Source organism: Sorex fumeus, unplaced genomic scaffold, assembly GCF_029834395.1.
Source record: "Sorex fumeus unplaced genomic scaffold, SorFum_2.1 ptg000051l, whole genome shotgun sequence".
In the NCBI taxonomy this organism is placed as follows: domain Eukaryota; kingdom Metazoa; phylum Chordata; class Mammalia; order Eulipotyphla; family Soricidae; genus Sorex; species Sorex fumeus.
This window is the reverse complement of record NW_026606108.1, coordinates 40,842,735-40,861,721: the sequence shown is the minus strand read 5'-3', so window position 1 is coordinate 40,861,721 and position 18,987 is coordinate 40,842,735. Positions and strand designations below refer to the sequence as shown.

The 18,987-nt window shown below is 50.2% G+C and overlaps 1 protein-coding gene across 27 annotated transcripts in view; it reads right to left on the bottom strand.

Moving 5' to 3' along the window:
* Positions 1 to 566: 566 nt before the first annotated feature.
* LOC130032902 (protocadherin gamma-C5) overlaps positions 567 to 18,987 on the bottom strand; it is a 194,854-nt gene continuing 176,433 nt past the window's right edge. For all 27 annotated transcript variants that reach the window (XM_056124554.1, XM_056124551.1, XM_056124546.1 and 24 more), the window contains 2 exons: positions 8,501 to 8,589; positions 567 to 2,598 (listed from right to left, as the gene is read on the bottom strand). In XM_056124554.1, the coding sequence (XP_055980529.1) occupies positions 2,372 to 2,598; positions 8,501 to 8,589 (316 nt within the window). In that variant the 3' untranslated portion in view covers positions 567 to 2,371. The remainder of the gene's footprint in view (positions 2,599 to 8,500; positions 8,590 to 18,987) is intronic.

Genomic DNA, 18,987 nt, shown 5'->3' with positions numbered 1-18,987 from the left:
GGGGAGAATGTGCCCTCCTCCCGGGACGCCCTGGTGTGTGTGTGGGAGGGAGGGTCGGGGGGGTTGCTCAAGGGTGGTAATTCTAGCCCGGAAGGAAGGGCAGGGAACGCGGAAAACTTCCACTGCCCCCTCCTCCCTGCGCCCGCCCCGCCCCCGCGCCGGAATCTCCACTTCTGCCCAGAGACTGGTGCTAAGAACCGCGGCAGAGACAGCAGCGCGCGTGCGCGGGCGGGCACACGCACACACATGCACGCATCGGACCCCTCCCCCATAACGGACTCGCGCGCCCATCACCCACCACCGCACTGAGCTCCACAAGCACAACCTGTCCATCGCACACCGTTTCACTTGGACAAAGGGATCGTGCGCCGCCGACGCAGCCACAACTGCCAGTCATTCGCCCGCTGGGCAAAGACACAAAACCCTCACGCACGCACAATCATCTGCCTCCCCCCGCCCCCATTCCCATTCATCTCCCCCGCACACCTCCCTGCAACCCCCCACGGCGTATCTGTGCAGCCACCCATGGCCCGAGCCCCCGTCGCTTACACAGGAACGTCCAGCCGTTCAGAAGAAACCTTTTTATTATTTTTTTCCAAGAAAAAAAAAGCCATATAAATATTAGAGTATAAAACTTGCGTGAGACAAGGGGTAGGGTGGGGGTGGGGAGCTACATGACTATGCGGAGAAGCGCTTATAGGAGTCAGTACCGGGGAGGGGGGTCGCCGCAGCGCGTGGACACAGCACAAAACACAGCACGGGCCGCCGGGCAGACCGGGGACAGAAGACCGCGCGGAGCCCGCTGCCCGCTGCCCACTCGCCATCACGGAAAAGCACACCGCACTACACTATTGGCTATTCTACACCAGCCGAAAGGGGGGTCTCTATACTACTGTAGGGCCGGGATGGGGTTCTCGCGCAGCCCCGCTGGACGAACGGGACCGGGAGACAGAAGGGGCTGGGCAGAGGAAAGGTCTATGCACAAGGAGGCACTGGGGGACTTTAACCAGGCTCTGGCCACTAGGGGGCGGACTAGGGGCCTGGGCAGTGACCTTCGCGGAGAAGAAATGGCACCTGGCAAGGTTAAGGACCCAGGCTGGAGGAGCGCAGCGGTCCCGTGGAGAAGCCCTGATCCGGGCTGAGATGAGTCTCCACTTGGTCTATGCTGCCTCTTGCCTCCCCAACCCAGGGTCGAGAATGGCATAACCGGCCCTCTCCACCTGCAGGGCCACACTGATCCTTCAACAGAGGCTCCTCTGGAGTACCCAGCACCCACAGAGGATCCTCTGACCTCTGCGGGGGGGCGGGGGGAACCTGGTCCTCAGCGTTCTCAGTGCTACCTTTGACCTAATGTCAGTTTGAATACAGAGTTGCCGGTAGCTCTGCCCAAGGCTGGCTGAGAGGTGGGTGAGGGTCTAGCCTGGTACTTAGTTGATGGCTGGAATTTGGGGATCTGGTCAGTACCCTGGGGCATACAGAGCTTCCTGTCCCACAAGACCCTATTTAGCTGATGGGTCAAGCTTTGTCCAACCCCCCCTCTCTTCCACATTCACACCCTTCCCTTTTCTATCTTACCACCGCATACTTAACGGCTTGGAACATGCAATGGAGTCTCTTGTATGGGGTGCGGGAAGTCACAGCATGCAGTGGGAATATCAAACAGTGACAAATGGAAAACAAAAGACTGGTCCCCAGGGCTTCGGGAAGAGGAATGGCAGCAAAATGCCCTCCCTAAATCCAGCAAGCATCAGTACCACGGGGCTGGTGACTGTGTAATCCAAATCTTGAGCTTGGTCTCAGGCTCTGGCAGGCGCCCAATGGGCTGGCACCAAACCACGCTTTAGGAGGGAAGTGGGAAAACTAAAGGGAAAGCCATGGTTGTGGTGCCCGCCCATCTCTTCAGAACTCTGAGCCATTCTGGGTCACCTGGTAGGTACCTCAACACCCCAACCACCTTATTGGGGGGAAAGAGGAAATGTTGAAGGATTGGGGTGGGGTAGGGGGGAGGGCCAGGAGCAGGTAGATGATTCTGATTGAATTTAGAAGATGGAGGAGTTCAGCCGTAACTAAAGGGGGTGTGATAAATGGTTCTCGGTGTCTACACTAACCCTACTACCCCCATGGGCACAGCAATGGATTGGATGGGGGTTCCCAGCAGAACTCCCTTTGCATATTCAATCCCCCCGGAGGGGGGGGCAGAGAGGGGGGTGTTGACTGGGCACTTGTTTCTGTTTCCCAAGGGAAGAATGGCCTTGGCCCCACCCAGTATCCTGGGGGCCAGCCCTAGAAATCCAAGGCCTGGGTACAGGTGGGGAGAGGCTGGGCTGACTGGGGTGGGAGGTGCCCGCGGGCTCCAGGCCTGGCCTCCACGTTACTTCTTTTCCTTCTTGCCTGACTTCTTCTTGTTGCCGTTGCCGTTTGCTGGGGCCTTGCCGTCCCGCTTGCCAGCTGCGCTGGTAAGTGTGGCATTGCTGCCGGGGATGTAGACGTTCTGGCGGTAGTCGGGCACATGCTGCAGGGTGAACTGGGGCCCATAGCGGGCACTCAGGCCCATGGTGCCAGCCCCCCCTCCTAGGGTGGAGCTCCCATCAGCGGCTTCTGTGGAGACAAAGAAAGGCCAGAAGCTAAATTTCCGGTCCCCAGTCACAGCTCTAGTACCTCAAGGAGCTAATGACCACCCCCCCACCCCAGCCTGCCTAGCATTGGGAATTCCCTCCCTAGTCCTAATGTCCTCTGTCTCCTCAGTTTTCTCTTCTGCAAAATGGGGATGGTACTGTATCACCTCTTCTGCGTTTGTAGAAGGCAAAGTAGGAGCACTTATGTAATGAATCTAGATCAGTGCCTGGGGCACGTAAGGCCTGAAAAAATGCTCGCTGTTATTTTCTCTTAGGGCTGAGATGCAGCTGAGACCCTAAGGCTTTTGCCCTTTTCAAGGGGGTCTCTCAAGCGCCCAGCTCCAGGGATCCTGGAGGTCCAGGCCTGCCAGGGTGGAGCAGAGAGTCAGACCCAAACAGCTGAGCAGCACAGAGAGAGTCTCAGCAGCCTCTCAGGAGGCGGTGCTGTAACTGTCCACCTCATAGCAATCTGGGACCTGCACTCTCTCCGGCCAACACCCCACTGAGTGTGCTATTTTCCCCACCTCACAGAGAGGGGAAGCAAGGCTCAGGGTCCCACCAGCCTGTACAGGTTCTGGCGGGACGTAGGGTGGGCGCCTCTGTGAGCAGATGACCCCTAGCCAGCTTGGACACAGGGTGCCAGAGAGCCGCCAACCCTGCTTCCCACCGCACCCAAGAGACAGGGCCAGAGTTTACACCCTCTGGTCCTGCCTCTGCATCTGCTGGGAGCTGGTAGAAACAAACTCTGTGCAGCAGATCGAGCTCCGGGAATGGCGATCTGGCAGGGTAGAGAAGTGCCTCAGGGCTATGGAGGGTCCAGCAGGACCGGATGGGGCTTCCAACCCCAGGAGAGGTAAGTGCATCACAAGTGTCAGCTGGCAGCCACCAGTGTGTCCTTATTTCCATCCCACCGCTCCCTGGCCCAGGGTGCACTGGAGGGGACCCCCGTGCTGCTGAGTCCCGGCTGGAGGCCCCCAGCCGCGTGAGGGTTAAAGGCCCAGGACCGCCCAGCCCGCTTTCATACCCCAGACCCCGCCAATGACTAAGGCGGAGAGGTTGAGTAATGCCGGGACACGGACCAGGCATTGGGAAACCGGCAGGAAATATTTTCAAAGAACGACACAGGCGGAGAGGAGGGGGGCAGAGAGAAAAGGGAAAGGAAAGATGAGCCCGGGTCTTTCCGCCTCCTCAGGTTTCACCAGCTTCCATTTCAGGTTCCAAATCCCCGGATCCTGGGGCCTGCGGGGGTGGGGGTGGGGGAATGCGGGAGAGGGAGGGGGGCCGCGGAGACCACGAGGAAGGGCGCAGCTGCCCACTTCCCTCTCCCCTCCGCAGCTGCTCCCCTCCCCCTAGCCCTTTCTTTGCACAGCCGCTTCCCTCTTTCCACTAATTGACTCCAGGAGGGAGCCACGTGCTGGCCGCGTCCCCACCCCCAGCCTGGGAATGGAAGTGCAGGGGGCGGGGGCCAGATCTGCCTTCAAAGAGTCAGGACTCCAGAGTGATTTAGGGCTAGAGGGAGACTTTGGAGGCGCCAGGACACACACACACACACACACATACACACACACACACACAAGCACACACACAATGCACACACACCATACATACATGCCCATGCACACATATATGCTCACAATGCACACACACTATACACACCATACATACATGCACATGCACACACATGCACTCACATACGCATGCACACACATGTATGCACACAAGCACATGCACATACGCACATGCATGCACACACATGCACATACACGCATGAACACACACATACCAAGTTGGGGAGCAGGGAGACAAAAACAGAAAACTAGGAGGAGCCTGACTGGGTAAGAAGCTGAAGCCACCACATCCTATGTTCACCCAACATCCCAGAGGGGCCCCCAACCCCTGACACCTCCTCCACCTCCTGAGGCCAGTGGGCTGCAGACAGGTGAGTCCACCGCACAGGGCGTCAGGGCTTCCATGGTCAGCCCAGTTGAGTCAGGCATCCCTTCCCCTACTCCGCAGGGCCCGATGACCCCCAACAAGACCCAGGAAGGGGATGGGACAGAATCTCCCTTAATTCAAGAAGAACCAGATTCTGTAGAGCTGCCAGAAGCATCCTGTGCCATCATGGCTGAGATGGTGAGAGCCAGTCTCCTCTCTCCCATGTCCACCCTCCCCGGATACAGCTTCCCCTCTGTACCCATCTCCCTTCCCCCACACCTGCAGCCCAGGGCTGAGGTGACCCGGCTCCCTCGCAGCAGCAGCAGCAGAGCAGCCCAGGGAGGCCTGGTCAAGCGAGGCCAGAGGTGGCTGAAGTGCAAACCGCAGCCTCCTCGAGAGAGCGCACCTCCTCCGTGCTGTTTATTTAAGAGGCTCAGAAGTGCTTCCCTTCCTCTCCCGCGCCAGCCTGCTGCAGCCCCACAGGCCTGGCTGGGCCGGGCTCCAGGGCCAGGAATGGGGTGTGAAAGCGCGAGCAGGGTCCTGACTCTGCCACCTTCACCCTCTGGGGCAACTCCCCAGGGCCAGGCCAGCCTGGGTCAGGCCCTGTGTGGGCCAGGCTGCAGGCCTGCGGAGGGGGGTTGGGAGCGTTTTAGAGGGGCTGAAACCATAAATACTGATTTCATTTCTGTTTTTAAAATCTGGTTGTAGCCTAAAAAGCCTGCTCCTGGCCTGAGGCCTCCAGACCACAAGACTAAATATAGCTGATGGTCTGTTTAATTCCCTCCAGGGCCATCCTGGGCTCCCCAGCGGCCCTTCTCTGTCATGGTCAGCATCCGGCCTCTAGAATTATGGCCTCACAGCCTGGGCCAGCTCTGTCCCAAAAGACTGGCCAACACTTCTCTCCTCTGTCCATTCACCAACCACAGACCTGGCCCCACGTGGCCTCACAGACACATCTGCAGAAGGACCAGATTTAGCAAACAAAAATATAGGGCACAGTGAAATTGGAACTTCAGGGAAACGAGTCTTTTTTTAAAAAGAACTATATTTTTATGGGATATTATAGTCTATATAATAGGATGTCCCAGTACTCTTGTTGGGGATCTATTTGTGTTAAAATATTATTTGTGGCTGGAGCAGAGAGATAGTACAGTTATTTAGGCGCTTGCCTGGCATGCAGCCAACCCAGGTGCGAACTCCTGTACCCCATTATGGTCCCCTGAGCACCAACAGGAGTAAGCCCTGAGCACAGCTGGGTGTGACTCAAAATCCAAATACGTGTGTGTGTGTGTATATATATATACATACACATACACACACACACATATATATATACACACACACACAAAGCATGGGTAGAGCGATAGCACAGTGGCAAGGCACTCGGGCCAACCCTGGTTCGACTCCTCCGCCCCTCTCGAAGAGCCCGGCAAGCTACCGAGAGTATGGCACCGGCACGGCAAAAGCCTGGCAAGCTAACCGTGATGTATTCAATATGCCAAAAACAGTAACAAGACTCACAATGGAGACGTTACTTGTGCCCACTCGAGCAAATCAATGAACAACGGGAGGACAGTGACTTTGCTATATATATAGCACAGCAGGTAGGGTGTTTGCCTTGCATGCGGCCAACCCGAGTTCGATTCCTCTGTCCTTCTTGGAGAGCCCAGCAAGCTACCGAGAGTATCTTATCTGCACGGCAAAACCTTGTAACCTCCCCGTGACGTATCCGATATGCCAAACACAGTTAACAATAAGTCTCACAATGGAGACGTTACTGGGCTCGCTCAAGCAAATCGATGAACAACAGGACAGTGTGCTACAGTGCTTTTATATATATATATACATATACATATATGCATATACACATGTATATATAAAATATATGTGTATATATGTATATGTACATATATGTATGTATATAAAAGCACTGTAGCACACTATATATATAAAAAATACATATATTACATACACACATATATGTATGTATGTATATATGTGTGTGTATATATATATAATTTGTGGTTTAATAAAATTTAACTGGGCAACTAAGCTTATGGATAAAATCCAGATTTAACCTGGAAGCCCTAATTTGGGAGAATAATGCAGGGCATTAAGAGATCTCAGCTGCTAGAGAAACTGAGGCTGGCTCTAAAGGCAGATATGGACACCAAAGTGATATAGCCTGAACCTGGGAGTCAGGCTGGGCTGGAACCACCAAATCTGCAGCTCAAACACCTCTTCCGCATTTTTCAGCTCTCGCTGTAAGCGCAGTTAGGGCTTCGCAGGGTGGACAGGGAGACTTGGAGGAGAGCAAGGAGTCAGTGGGGGCCCAGAAAGTTTGTCTAGCGTGTGCCTGGGACAATAGCAGGTATGGTGAGGGTGTTAACTGTTCTGGCATTACCTGCTTCTCTACCCTCAGGTCTCCAGCATGGCTCAGCAGCTCCCTGACCTTCTGTGATTGCCTAGAAGACACTTTTGCTATCCCAGAAGCAAATTCTTTTTTTTTTTTTTATTTTGGGGGCCACACCCAGCTATGCTCAGGGGCTACTCCCGGCTCTGCACTCAGGAATCGCTCCTGGTGGAACTCGGGGGCCCTATGGGATGCTGGGGGGTCGAACCCGGGTTGGGCATGCAAACATCCTACCCACTGTACTCTCTCTGCAGGTCCAGAAGTGAGGTCTTATGAAGAGGCTTTCCTCTCATCCTGCCTGTTAGTCACTCTGACGGCTCAATAAAGACAAGGAATCCATTTTAGCCACCATGTATCATGCCTGGGCTCTCTGCCAGTCCCCAGGCCTTCTATTGGCCCTCACAATAGACCCCCCAACCCCCAACCTGCCCCCGGAAATCCTCTCTGCACCCATTTCACAGCAAGTGAAACCGCGGGCCAGAGAGCCTCACAGCTAACGTAGGGGGTGGCAGGGTGGGATTGGAATCCACTGGCCTCCCTCCAAAGTCTACGCTCTGAAGTACTAATAACATGGTTCTGCTTCCCCTGCCCAGACCCCGTGACTCCCGGGTGACAATCATCCTCGGCATTCAGCCTGTGAGGAAACAGACTTCAGAACAGAGTGTGTGCTGTAGCCAAGTGGGCCAGGCCCATAAAGAGGTCTTTTCCTTTTTTCTTTTCTTTTCTTTTCCTTTTTTAATTTTTGGGACACATCCATGGTGCTCAAGGCTTACTCCTGGCTCTGCACTCAGGAATCACTCCTGGGGAGTGATTGGGATACTGGACTAAATGGGATACTGAAGATAAAACCTGGGTCGGCCATGTGCTAGGCAAACGCCCTCCCCGCTGTACTATCTCTCCATAGAAAGGCCACTTTGGGGTCTTTTCTTCCTTTTATTTTTGCTTTTTGGGTTACACCTGGCGATGCAGAGGGATTACTTTTGACTCTGTACTCAGGAATTACTCCTGGCAGTGCTCAGAGGACCATATGAGATGCTGGGAATCAAACCCGGGTCAGCCGCATGCAAGGCAAACGCCCTACCTACCCGCTGTACTACAGTTCCAGCCCCGAGGTCTTTTCACTTACACCTCCCAGCCACCCTTTGAGGTCTCTGTTCCCATTTTCTTGGCTGCAGAAACTGGAGTTTAGAGAGAATTATCTGGGACTGGGATGTGTGAGGCCCTGAGTTCTATATCCAGCACTGCACATAGCCTCACCTGGACGCTTCAGCACAAGGTTGATATGCAGACAAAGTGCGGGCCAGGGCTGGTCCCTGCTAAGGTGACATGCTTCTCCTCCACTCCCCTCATCTCCATGGACCTATCCTCCTCATGCCCCCCTCTTCCCGGGCATCCAGGAGCCCTCATCCCTCTGCTGCGGCTTCGGTACTAGAATTATGGGGCTTCTTGGGGAGTCGGGAGACGAGAAAAGCCAGGAAAGCTAAGGCTTTTTTTAAAGCTAAGGATGCCCCCACACCCCAGCACACCCACAACTCACCACTGGCGGAGGCCAAGATCATGGCCTGCAGCATCTCTGTATCAAACTGGTTGTTGGGCCAGGTGCCGGTCTCATCGCCATTTTGGGAGCTGGGGAGGAAGGGACACGGTGAGCACAGTTCCCAGATCAGCCAGGTTAATGCTCCCCATCTTTTCCCAGCACCCCCAAATCCAGTATTTTCTTCTCACCCCCTGCCCAAGACCTGCTTTCTTTCAGCCAGGTTGGACATAGTTGAGACAATTCTTTTTTTTTGTTTTTGGTTTTTATGTTTTGGGGTTGTTGTTGTTGTTATTGTTGTTGTTATTGTTGGTGTGTGTGTGTGAGTGAGTGTGTGTGTGTGTGTGTGTGTGTGTGTGTGTGCGCGTGCTTGCTTTTGGGCCACACCCTGCATGCTCACGGGTTACTCTACTCCTGGCTCTGCGTTCAGGAATTATTCCTGGTGGGGCTTGGGGGACCATATGGGATACTGGGGATTGACCTGGGTCAGCTGCATACAAGGTAAATGCTTCCCCACTGTACCATCAGCCCCTGACACAATGTTTCAGGAGTCAGACTTCTCCCTGCCCCCAGAAAGGGACAGGATAGCACAACAGTCACCCTGGTGAGAGCAGACCATCTCCCTAGAACAACTCAAGTGGAAAGGGAAGAGGATGTGTCAAAACCAGGAGAAGGGGTAAGAACCCAGAGAGACCCAGGGGAGAGTAATGGGAGTCCAGAGAGAGAGAGAGAGAGAGAGAGAGAGAGAGAGAGAGAGAAAGAAAGAGAGAGAGATTTCTAACATTCAAATGTTGGGCTGGAGCGATAGCACAGTGGGTAAGGCGTTTGCCTTGCATGCAACAAACCCAGGTTCAACTCCCAGCATCCCATATGGTCCCTCGAGCACTGGCAGGAGTAATTCCTGAGTGCAGCGCCAGGAATAACCCCTGAGCATTGCCGGGTATGACCCAAAAAGCAAAAAAACAAAACAAAACAAAACAAAACAAAAACCAAAAAACCCCCAAATGTTTAGAGTGTTCAGTGCCTTTCTGAGTCCCAAGGATCAAGCCCATTGCACTGAACACTGAAGAACCCCTGTAAACCCTCTAGTTCACAAGAACCCTAGCTCTGAGCCCAAACATTCAATCATTAAACTTTTCTGAGGCAAGTCCTCCTTCCCTCCATCTCTCCTCCCCCAGCCTCCATTTTTATTTCCTTGTTTTGTGGTGCCAGGGATCGACCCTGGGTTGATCTTGCACCCAGTGCAAGAGAGACAGAGATTGGGGTAGACGCCAAGTCACTGAGCCCCATCCCCGTCCCCCCAAGCTCTTTTCAACAGCAAATTCCAGGCAGATCCAGTTACTGGAGCTGGTTCTCAGCTTTGCTTTGGTCATGGGAATACAGTGTATCCAATGGGTCTACACTCAACCAGGCTGGGTCAGGTGCCTCTGTCACACTCGTGACCACTCTGGCTGCCCTGGGTGACTCTAGGGTTCTGGTCCTTGTTGCTGCAGCCAGGCTGTACCTGCCCAAGCACCTAAGGCCTTTCACCTCTTCGAGTGCTGAGAAGAACATGAAGAGATTCAATATATTCTTTTTATTGTTGCTTTGTTTTGTTTTGGGGTCACTGCCTCCTGTGCTCAGGGCTTACTCCTGGCTCTGTGCTCTGGGATCACTCCTGGCAGGACTCAGGGGAACTGTAAGTGATGCCAGGGATCGACCCTGGGTCAGGAATGTGCAAGGCAGGTGCCCTACTTTCTGTGCTACCTCTCTAGCTTTTGAGATTCAAAATCTTAAAAATGTGAATTCTCAGGCCTGGGTGGGAGCACAGAGGGGGAGCTCGTGCCCCCTTGCAGGAGGCCCCAGAGATGGGGAAGACCATCTCCACAGCACTGAGGGAGGCAGTCTGGTGGCCCCCAGCACATTGTGGAGCCCAAGGTCAAGTGTCACCAAAAATAGCCCCCAAACTCTCAAGCATATTTGGGGTGAACCCCACTGAAGAAAACAAATTCCATTTTTAAATGCTACCTATAAAACAGCCCTACAGAATTTCAACCTTGGTTTTCCGATAGTGAATATTCCCATGTTTCTTTTGAAACTTCAAAGTTCAAATCATTTCCATTTCTTTGTGTGTGTGTGTGTGTGTGTGTGTGTGTGTGTGTGTGTGTGAGGGGGTTGGATTTGGGCCACACATGGCAATGCTCAGAGGTTACTGCACTCAGGAATTACTCCTGGTGGTGCTCTGAGGATCATCTGGGATGCCAGGGATCAAACCCGTGTTTGCTACATGCAAGGCAATGTAGGGGGGTGCTGTACAGTGAGGTCACTCTGAGTAAGGAGGACATTAAGGGACCCGGGGGTTGCTCAGAGGGCGTGAGCACTTGCTGTGCATGAGGGAGCTCCGGGTGTGATCCCCATTCCTTGAACCCTCATGGTCCCCCAGCACTAGTGGGTGTGGTCCCACCTCTCAGGATAAAGGAAAGGACAGCACACAGGGCGCAGGTCTTGAAGGAGTTAAAGTGGGTGAGGTGAGAGCCACAAGTGTTGGAAAACCTTCCCAGGGTCTGTACCTGCGGACGGGTATCCCAAGGAGATAGGCTCATCCAGGGGCTCCTGGAGGTGTCCCTTACACAGTAACAGCAGATGACTGTCATCAAGGTTGGAGGGAAAAGGCGAGCTCTCATTTCTCTTCCACCATAATGGAAAGACTAAGAATTCTCTATCCATTTCTAGAGCAACTATTCAACTGCAGACAGGAGCCTAGGTAGGGCAAAGTCATGACCAGGACAGAACAGTCTGTCCTTACCAGGCCCACAGTCCACACTGACAGGCTGGTATTCAATCATTACAGTTATGTCATGGCAGTTGGGACAAGGGCCATGGAGGCAAAGAGCAGAGGGAGTCCGGGGGAGCCCTGACTAGTCCAGATCCAGGGTGGGAGGGGTCCCTCAGTTTAGCCTTGCTGAGGAGTGAAATTTACATCTGAAGCAGTGAGCCAGGTGATTTACATGAAAATGGCAGCTAAATAAATGTGGAAAAAAGAAAGGAAAATGGCTACTTTGTAACCACATATAAAGGAGATTCAGGCAAGGATCATCCCTGAATACTAAAATACTGCATGTGGGTGAAAGATTGCTGCAGTCTCAAATGCCAACCACTGTCACATATTAATCACAAACATTTGAAACTATATTATGGGATCCGGGGATACCACTTTAGCCAAGTGAACACTCTGAACATCACTGACACTGAAACAAACTGACAGGAAATGGTTCTTTCTGTGCTGAGGGAGCACAGTGCACCCTGCAGAATTCTTTCTCTCTCTTCCTCTCTCTCTCTTTCTGGGGGATGGAGATTCTGGGGATCAAACCCAGTGTCTCATAAATATGAGATGTGTACTCCACAACACTGAGCTATATTCTCAACTGCCCTGCAATATCTGTTTTTAGGGGGTAAGGAGGTGAGGAGGGGACTCCCAAATGTTGATTAGGGGTACAGGGTCAATCCCAGTGATTCTGGGCTAACCAGTCAATGGTTCAATGTAGGGTCTAAAGATATGGTACACCTCATGATGTCTCACTATTAAAAATTTTTTTAATATAAAAAAATAAATAAAGATATGGTACAGTTAAAACCCTGCAGTGTTTCAGGACCACAAGGGCCACCCTGGCATTGGTCAGAGGCCTATAGGGTCATGCCCAGAGGGCCTTGGAGGGGGTGTGGCATGTGGTACTGAGGATCAAATCCCAGTAGGATATATATACTCTGGACTCACGATCCCAGCCCTGTGCTCTCTCGACCCCCATGCAGTGCTCTAACCAGGACTGTTTCATCTAATCTCAGCATGAGAGGAGCCGCAAATCCAGACCGGGACATTTAGAGAGATAACTGTAAATGCACACGGTCATTTAGAGAGATAAGGGACCTGGGCTCTCCAAGAACTAAGTCATTAAGGAAATATTTTAAAGTCAGGAGATTGTTCTGGAGTAAAGGTGATGAAAGGGAAAAAGCAAGCAAATGCCATCCAGGCTTCCAATGATTTAACTCGCACATTAAAAATAAAAAGGAGAAAAGATTAACAGAGAGGGGTCAGAGGTGTGGCTCAGGTTACACTGATGGGTTTGATCCCAGGCATGTCATGGCCCCCATTCACAGTATTATGGATGTGGCCCCAATAACAACAAAAAAGTGTGTGTGGGGGGGAGGGATTTAAGTATTTAAAAATCACATTATCAGGCACCTGAGAGATAGTACAATGTGTAGGGTGCTTGCCTTGCATGTAGTCGACCTGGGTTCTATCCCAAGCATCCCACACATTCCCCCCAGAACTGTCAGGAGTGATTCCTTAGTGCAGAGCCAGGAGTAACCCCTAAGCACTGCCAAAAACCAAAGTACTGCACTGTAGCACTGTCCTCCCGTTGTTCATCGATTTGCTCGAGCGGGCATCAGTAATGTTTCCATTGTGAGACTTGTTACTGTTTTTGGCATATCAAATACGCCACAGGGAGCTTGCCAAGCTTTGCCATACACTCGGTAGCTTGCCAGGCTTTCCGAGAGGGGCCGAGGAATAGAACCTAGGTTGGCCGCATGCAAGGCAAACACCCTTTGCTGTGCTGTCGCTTCAATTCCCAAAAGCCAAAAAGAAATATAATTAAAAATTAAAGACGACCCTATCCTGGGGGTAGAACTGGGTCCTGGGAGTAGAACTGGGAGGAAGTACTGGGAGTACCTCTGGGAGGAAGGAGACAAGATGGGGTCTCTACTTGCAGCCCCCTGAGCTCTCTCTGGGCTCCAAAGGGGTTAGACACAACAGGTGACGCCTGTTGGGGACAGAGTGGGAAGCAGGAGAGGCAGTGGGGAAGCTGACACTTGGGGATGTGAGCTCCATCCACAACCTTGCAGGTGTGCAGTGGTATTGAGGGAATAAACAGGAGTGGAAAGTGGGCTTAGAACCAAAACAGGCTGACTTAGTAAGGGGGATTCTGGGATATGGAGGCTGAAGCCCGAGCATAGGCCAACTGCAAGCTCTTTGAGAAATGAACCGCAGAGAAGACACTTCTTTTGAGCTCGTCTCTGGGCAGGCATGCATGCATGTGTGCATGTGCAAACACACAAAGACACTTGATTTCTGCCCAGAATCATCTGCAAGTAAGTGTTATGCTTATCCCTATGTCCCAGCAGACAAAACCAGGATTCAGTGAGGAGGAGAGAAGTTTCTAAAGTTACACAGCTGGTAACTGGCAAAGTCGCCACCTAAAATAAGTGATGTGATTCCAAAGCTATGATCTTCAACATGACAACATCTTGGACTTCAGCAGAGAAGTCCTGGAGCCCAGCAGCAGGACAGCGGGGATGACACTGACTATATCTAAGTGACCACTGTACACACCCCCCACTCAGTACCTCATCCTATGACATTAGGAATTGAGAGACAGAGATACACTTCTTGTTCCCCAGAGCTTGTACTCAGGTGTGCTGGGGATGTGTGAGGAACCACTTCCAAGACTATGGTAAAAAGCTCCCTTCATCAGACTCAAAAAAGAGAGAACTTGGAAAATGCCCCCATAACAACCTAAATTTCATTATGTTAATATGTACATGCATGTATAGTACTTAGAACATATTCAAGTCAGGGTGATGGTTCAAGAGTCTGGAGCGCATCCTTCACCTGCAGGAGGCTGGGGTTTGATCCCCACCAACATCTCCATCATCATGGGGCCCCAAACCATATCCACATTTTAAAAATGTACATATATGTCTAGATGAAGGGTTAGACACGGTAGACACGGTCCTCCCGTTCATCGATTTGCTCGAGCGGGCCCAGTAACGTCTCCATTATGAGACTTCTTGTTACTGTGTTTGGCATATCGAATATGTCACAGGTAGCTTGCCAGGCTCTGCCGTGTGGGCGAGAGACTCTCGGAAGCTTGCCGGGCTCTCCGAGAGGGGCGGAGGAATCGAACTTGGGTCGGCCATGTGGGCCGCTTGTAAGGCAAACGCCCTACCGCTGTGCTATCGCTCCCGCCCAGATGAAGGGCTATTAGTAGAAAAGTTAAATGACTTGAAACAACTTCGTTGACATGAAAAAATATCCTAGTGATATACTGCAAAAAGAGAGAAAAAAAAGTTTCAAAACTGATGGACATGACAAGAGAGATAGTAGAGAGGGCAGGGAGCTTGTGGCCAATCTCAGTTCAACCCCCAGCACCTTATGTGGTCCCCTTATCACTGCAGGAGTGATCCCTGAGTGTAGAGTCTGGAGTAAGCCCTGAGTACAGCTAGATGTGGCCCCAAAAACAAATAAAAGAAACTGATGGTGACTAGAGGACCTCAGCGACTACTTAAAATTTAAAGAATCCAGGAACAGGAGGGATAGCATAGGGCTTAAGAGCTTTGAATTGCATCCCACTGACCCCAGTTTGAATCCCTGGCACCAAATAACTGAGCATCGTTATGAGCACTTGTTGGTGCTCCCCAAAGACCTCCTCCCCAATATTCGTAAATTACAAAAATTTAAAAACTATAAGAAACATAACAGTTGACTGAGAAGATTTTGGTATTCTGTGAAGAAGTGTGTGAACAATTTATTTAGGTGGATATTTTTCTTTCTTTTACTTTTCTTTTTTTCTTTTCTTCTTTTTTTTAAATTTTTAGTTTTGGGTTGGGTTGGCAGTGCTCAGACATACTCCTGGCTTTGTTTATATATATATATATATATATATATATATATAATTTATTGAATCACTGTGAGAACAGTCACAAAGCCTTTCAGTTCAAGTCTCGGTCAGTCATACAATGATCAAACACCTGTCCCTTCACCAGTGCATATTTTCCACCACCAAGAACCCCAGTATACCCCCCTCCCACCCACCCCCTGCCTGTGTGGCAAATTTTCACTTTTTACTTTCTCTCTCTCTCTCTCTCTCTCTCTCTAGATCACATTCAATATTACAACAAAAGACCCAACATTGTTATTTGGGATTTTCCCCAACATTCAGACCTGCAACAAAGACGTAATTAGAAAATTTGTTTTTTATTGTTGATTATGAAGAGCATATGATGTCGTGTGGCCAAAACAGTGGCCACGCGAATTTGGATTTCTGACATTTTAGTAATAAATCTAGAGGGTTTATTACATTTTAGTAATAAACCTAGAGGGTTTATTACTGCCAGAAACCCCTGGGTTCCGAGATTGCATACTCCTGGCTTTGTGTTCAAGGATCACTCCTGGTGGAGTTTGGGGGACCATATGGAAATCAAATATGAGTATGCGACATACAAGGCAAGCACCCAAACTACTGTATTTTTGCTCTGGCCCTGGCTAATTTATTTATTTATTTCCTTTTTGGGTCATACCTAGCAATGCTCAGGAGCATTGCTCCTGATTTCTTTTAAATTATTTTATTATCCAGCTCCAGCTGGATCATTTTTTTAAAAAAGAAGAAGCAAAGATAGGGAAACAGCTCAAAGGTCTGAGCACATGCTTCATGCTCATGCTTATGGGAGGCCCAAGTTTGACCCCTGACATCCCATGGTGTCCTAAGCACTGGGGAGGGAATAGCCCCTGAGCACTGATGGGGTGGCCTCACCACCCTCAAAAGATAATAAAACAATTTAAAAGCAATCCACAAATGTTATTAGATTGCACAAAGAAAATACTTTAGAAAAATAACATATAAATGATGACTACTGAATAACTGGCAAAAAAAAAAAAAAGCAGAGATAGAGGAGAATTTTGGTACTGAAAGAACTTAAGATATCTGGACCAGAATGATAGTACAGCGGGTAGGTCATTTGCCTTGAACACAGCCTACCCTGGTTTGATCCCCAGCATCTCATATGGTCCCCTGAGAACCACAAGGAATAGTTTCTGGGTCAGGGCCAGAAGTAATCCCTGAGCATTGCTGGGTGTGACCCAAAAAGCCAAAAAAAAAAAAACAAAACCTTTAGATATTTGAGACAGTCTACCAAATGTAAACCTTAGTTTGAGTAAGAAGTCAAAACATTAACATAAAAAGAGAGTCACATTTCCAGGAAGTCAGGACATGTAAATGCAACCTAGATATTTTATGCTGTCACTGTCACTGTCCTCCCATTGTTCATTGATTTGCCCGAGCAGGCCCAGCAACATTTCCATTGTGAGACTTCTTGTTACTGTGTTTGGCATATTGAGTATTCTCAGTAGCTTGCCAGGCTTTGCCATGCAGGCGGGATACTCTCAGTAGCTTTCCGGGCTCTCAAGAGGGCAGAGGAATAGAACCTGGCTCGGCTGGGCTGGCTGCGCACAAGGGAAATGCCCTACCGCTGTGCTATCACTCCAGTCCCATTTTATGCTGATTTTATTCACTGTCACTGTCCTCCAGTTGTTCATCAATTTGCTCGAGTGGGCCCAGTAACATCTCCATTTTTTGAGACTTGTTGTTACTGTGTTTGGCATATCGGATACGTCACAGCTAGCTTGCCAGGCTTTGCCGTGCGGGCGAGATACTCTCGGCCATGTTGGCTGATTTTATTAATTTATATTATTTTACTATTTATTCTGTTTACTAAAATTATTTTAAGCTTACATGTTTAAAAATAATCTATAAAAATAATTTGTAAAAGACAATGAGAACTCAGATAAAATAATATGCTGCTTGGGATTTATTTCAAGATATAACAGCTTTTCTTTTTTTTTTCCTTTTCTATTTCTTTTTGAGCCACACCTGTTGATGCTCAGGGGTTACTCCTGGTTCTGCACTCAGGAATCACTGGCTGGCAGTTATGTGGGATGTCGGGGGTTGGGGTTGGGGGGGGCCATATGGCATGCCAGGGATTGAACCTGGGTCAGCTACATGCAAGGCAAGTGCCTACTAGCTGTGCTCTCTTTCCAGCCCCATCTCAAAATAATTCAAGTGAGGGGAAGAGAGGAGAGACAGGACATTGGGTGAAGTTGATGGAGGCATTATAGAGATTTGTTACACCTTGTAATTGTGTTACATAGATTTGAAATTTTCCATGTTGGAAAAAAAATATTAATCGGGTTTCCCTGGGATGTGAAAATGAGGTGGCTTTTTCAAAATTTTTTTCTTTAAGGATCATATTTTATAATGACTATTTAGTATTTCATAAGCATGAGGAAAAGCTGCTGTTTATTGAATGACTGCCCAAAAGGAGGGAGCACAGAGCTGGTGCCTTCCATCTTTCATCTTCCGTAGGGACAGGAGGGGGCATAGAGCTGGGGAAGGACCCTGTAAAACCATTCTTGGAGAACTGTAGGGACCAGGGCAGCCCCATGAATACTCTCTCCTCTGTGCAGATGCTGGGGGCATCTCAGGTAGGTAGGGCCTGAGTTACAGCTGAGAAGTGGCTTGCTGGGTTCAGAACCCAACACTACAGCTGTTGGAATGAGATATTCTTTGATGAGATGTGGTGAGAGGAGAAGGCCTGGCAGGCAGGGACTGCATCTAGAAACTAGAAAATGGGACCCAATGCTGACTGAATCAAGTTTACCAAGAACTTAACTCTTGGTCTGCTCAGAATGTGGCATGCCAAATGGTAAGGAGGGAGTGGGGTGAGAAGCAGTGGAGGGTTAGGTTGAATAAGAGAAATCACCCCCTTTATCCTCTTGCTCTAATAAACTCATCCAATGGCAGCAGAGGAAAAGCTCCCTGTCATTAGGCTGATGACAGAGGTCCTGCCTCTTCCCTCTGCCTGGAAATCCCTTTCCTTTTTCTTTTAGAGGTTAACTCTTATTCATCTTTCAGAACTCAGTTCAGCCTCATCTCCTCCTAGATGTCCCCTTTCTCCCTGCCCAGGACAAATCCCTCTTCAATGTTCTGACCACCAGGCACTGCTCTCAAGCACTCAGGAGGTGGCAATCTTACATTTCTATGTCTGCAATTATTTGGTTAATGTTTGTCTCCTTTCTTGAAGGCAGAGACCTATTTATTCTTTTGTAATTTGGGAGCTGGGGTGTCTTCCAAGTAGCATTTAGGAGGCCTGAGGGCCACTCCAAGCAATTCTCAGTCACCCCTGCTGGAGGTTCAATGCAAGGGTCCAAGGATGTGGTACTGCTCACCTGGGATTCCGCAGGCCACCCTGCTGGTGTCTGGGTGTCTCCAGGGCTCCACCTGCCCATGGTTGGGGACCATATGGTGCCTGGGATCGAACCGGTCTGCCCATGAAGACTAATCTTGACCCTTGGTGTGTGTGTGTGTGTGTGTGTGTGTGTGTGTGTGTGTGTGTGTGTATGTGCCTCCTTGGTGGTGCTGGGGGGCCGTTTGACGGTGGGGATAGAACTCAGGGAAGGAATATCCCATGCAAGGAATATTCCCTCCCCCTTTGAGCTATTTCCCTGGCCCCATATCTATTTTCTATTTCTTACACCTAGAACATTACTGGTCTACAGTAGGTGCTACTATTTAAAAGAATAAAGGTGTTTCTATTGATTGAAAAAATAAAGAAGGAGAATTGCAGGTGCTGAACTGGGCCCCCTAATTCTTAGCCCATCTGGGCCAATTTGATACCAA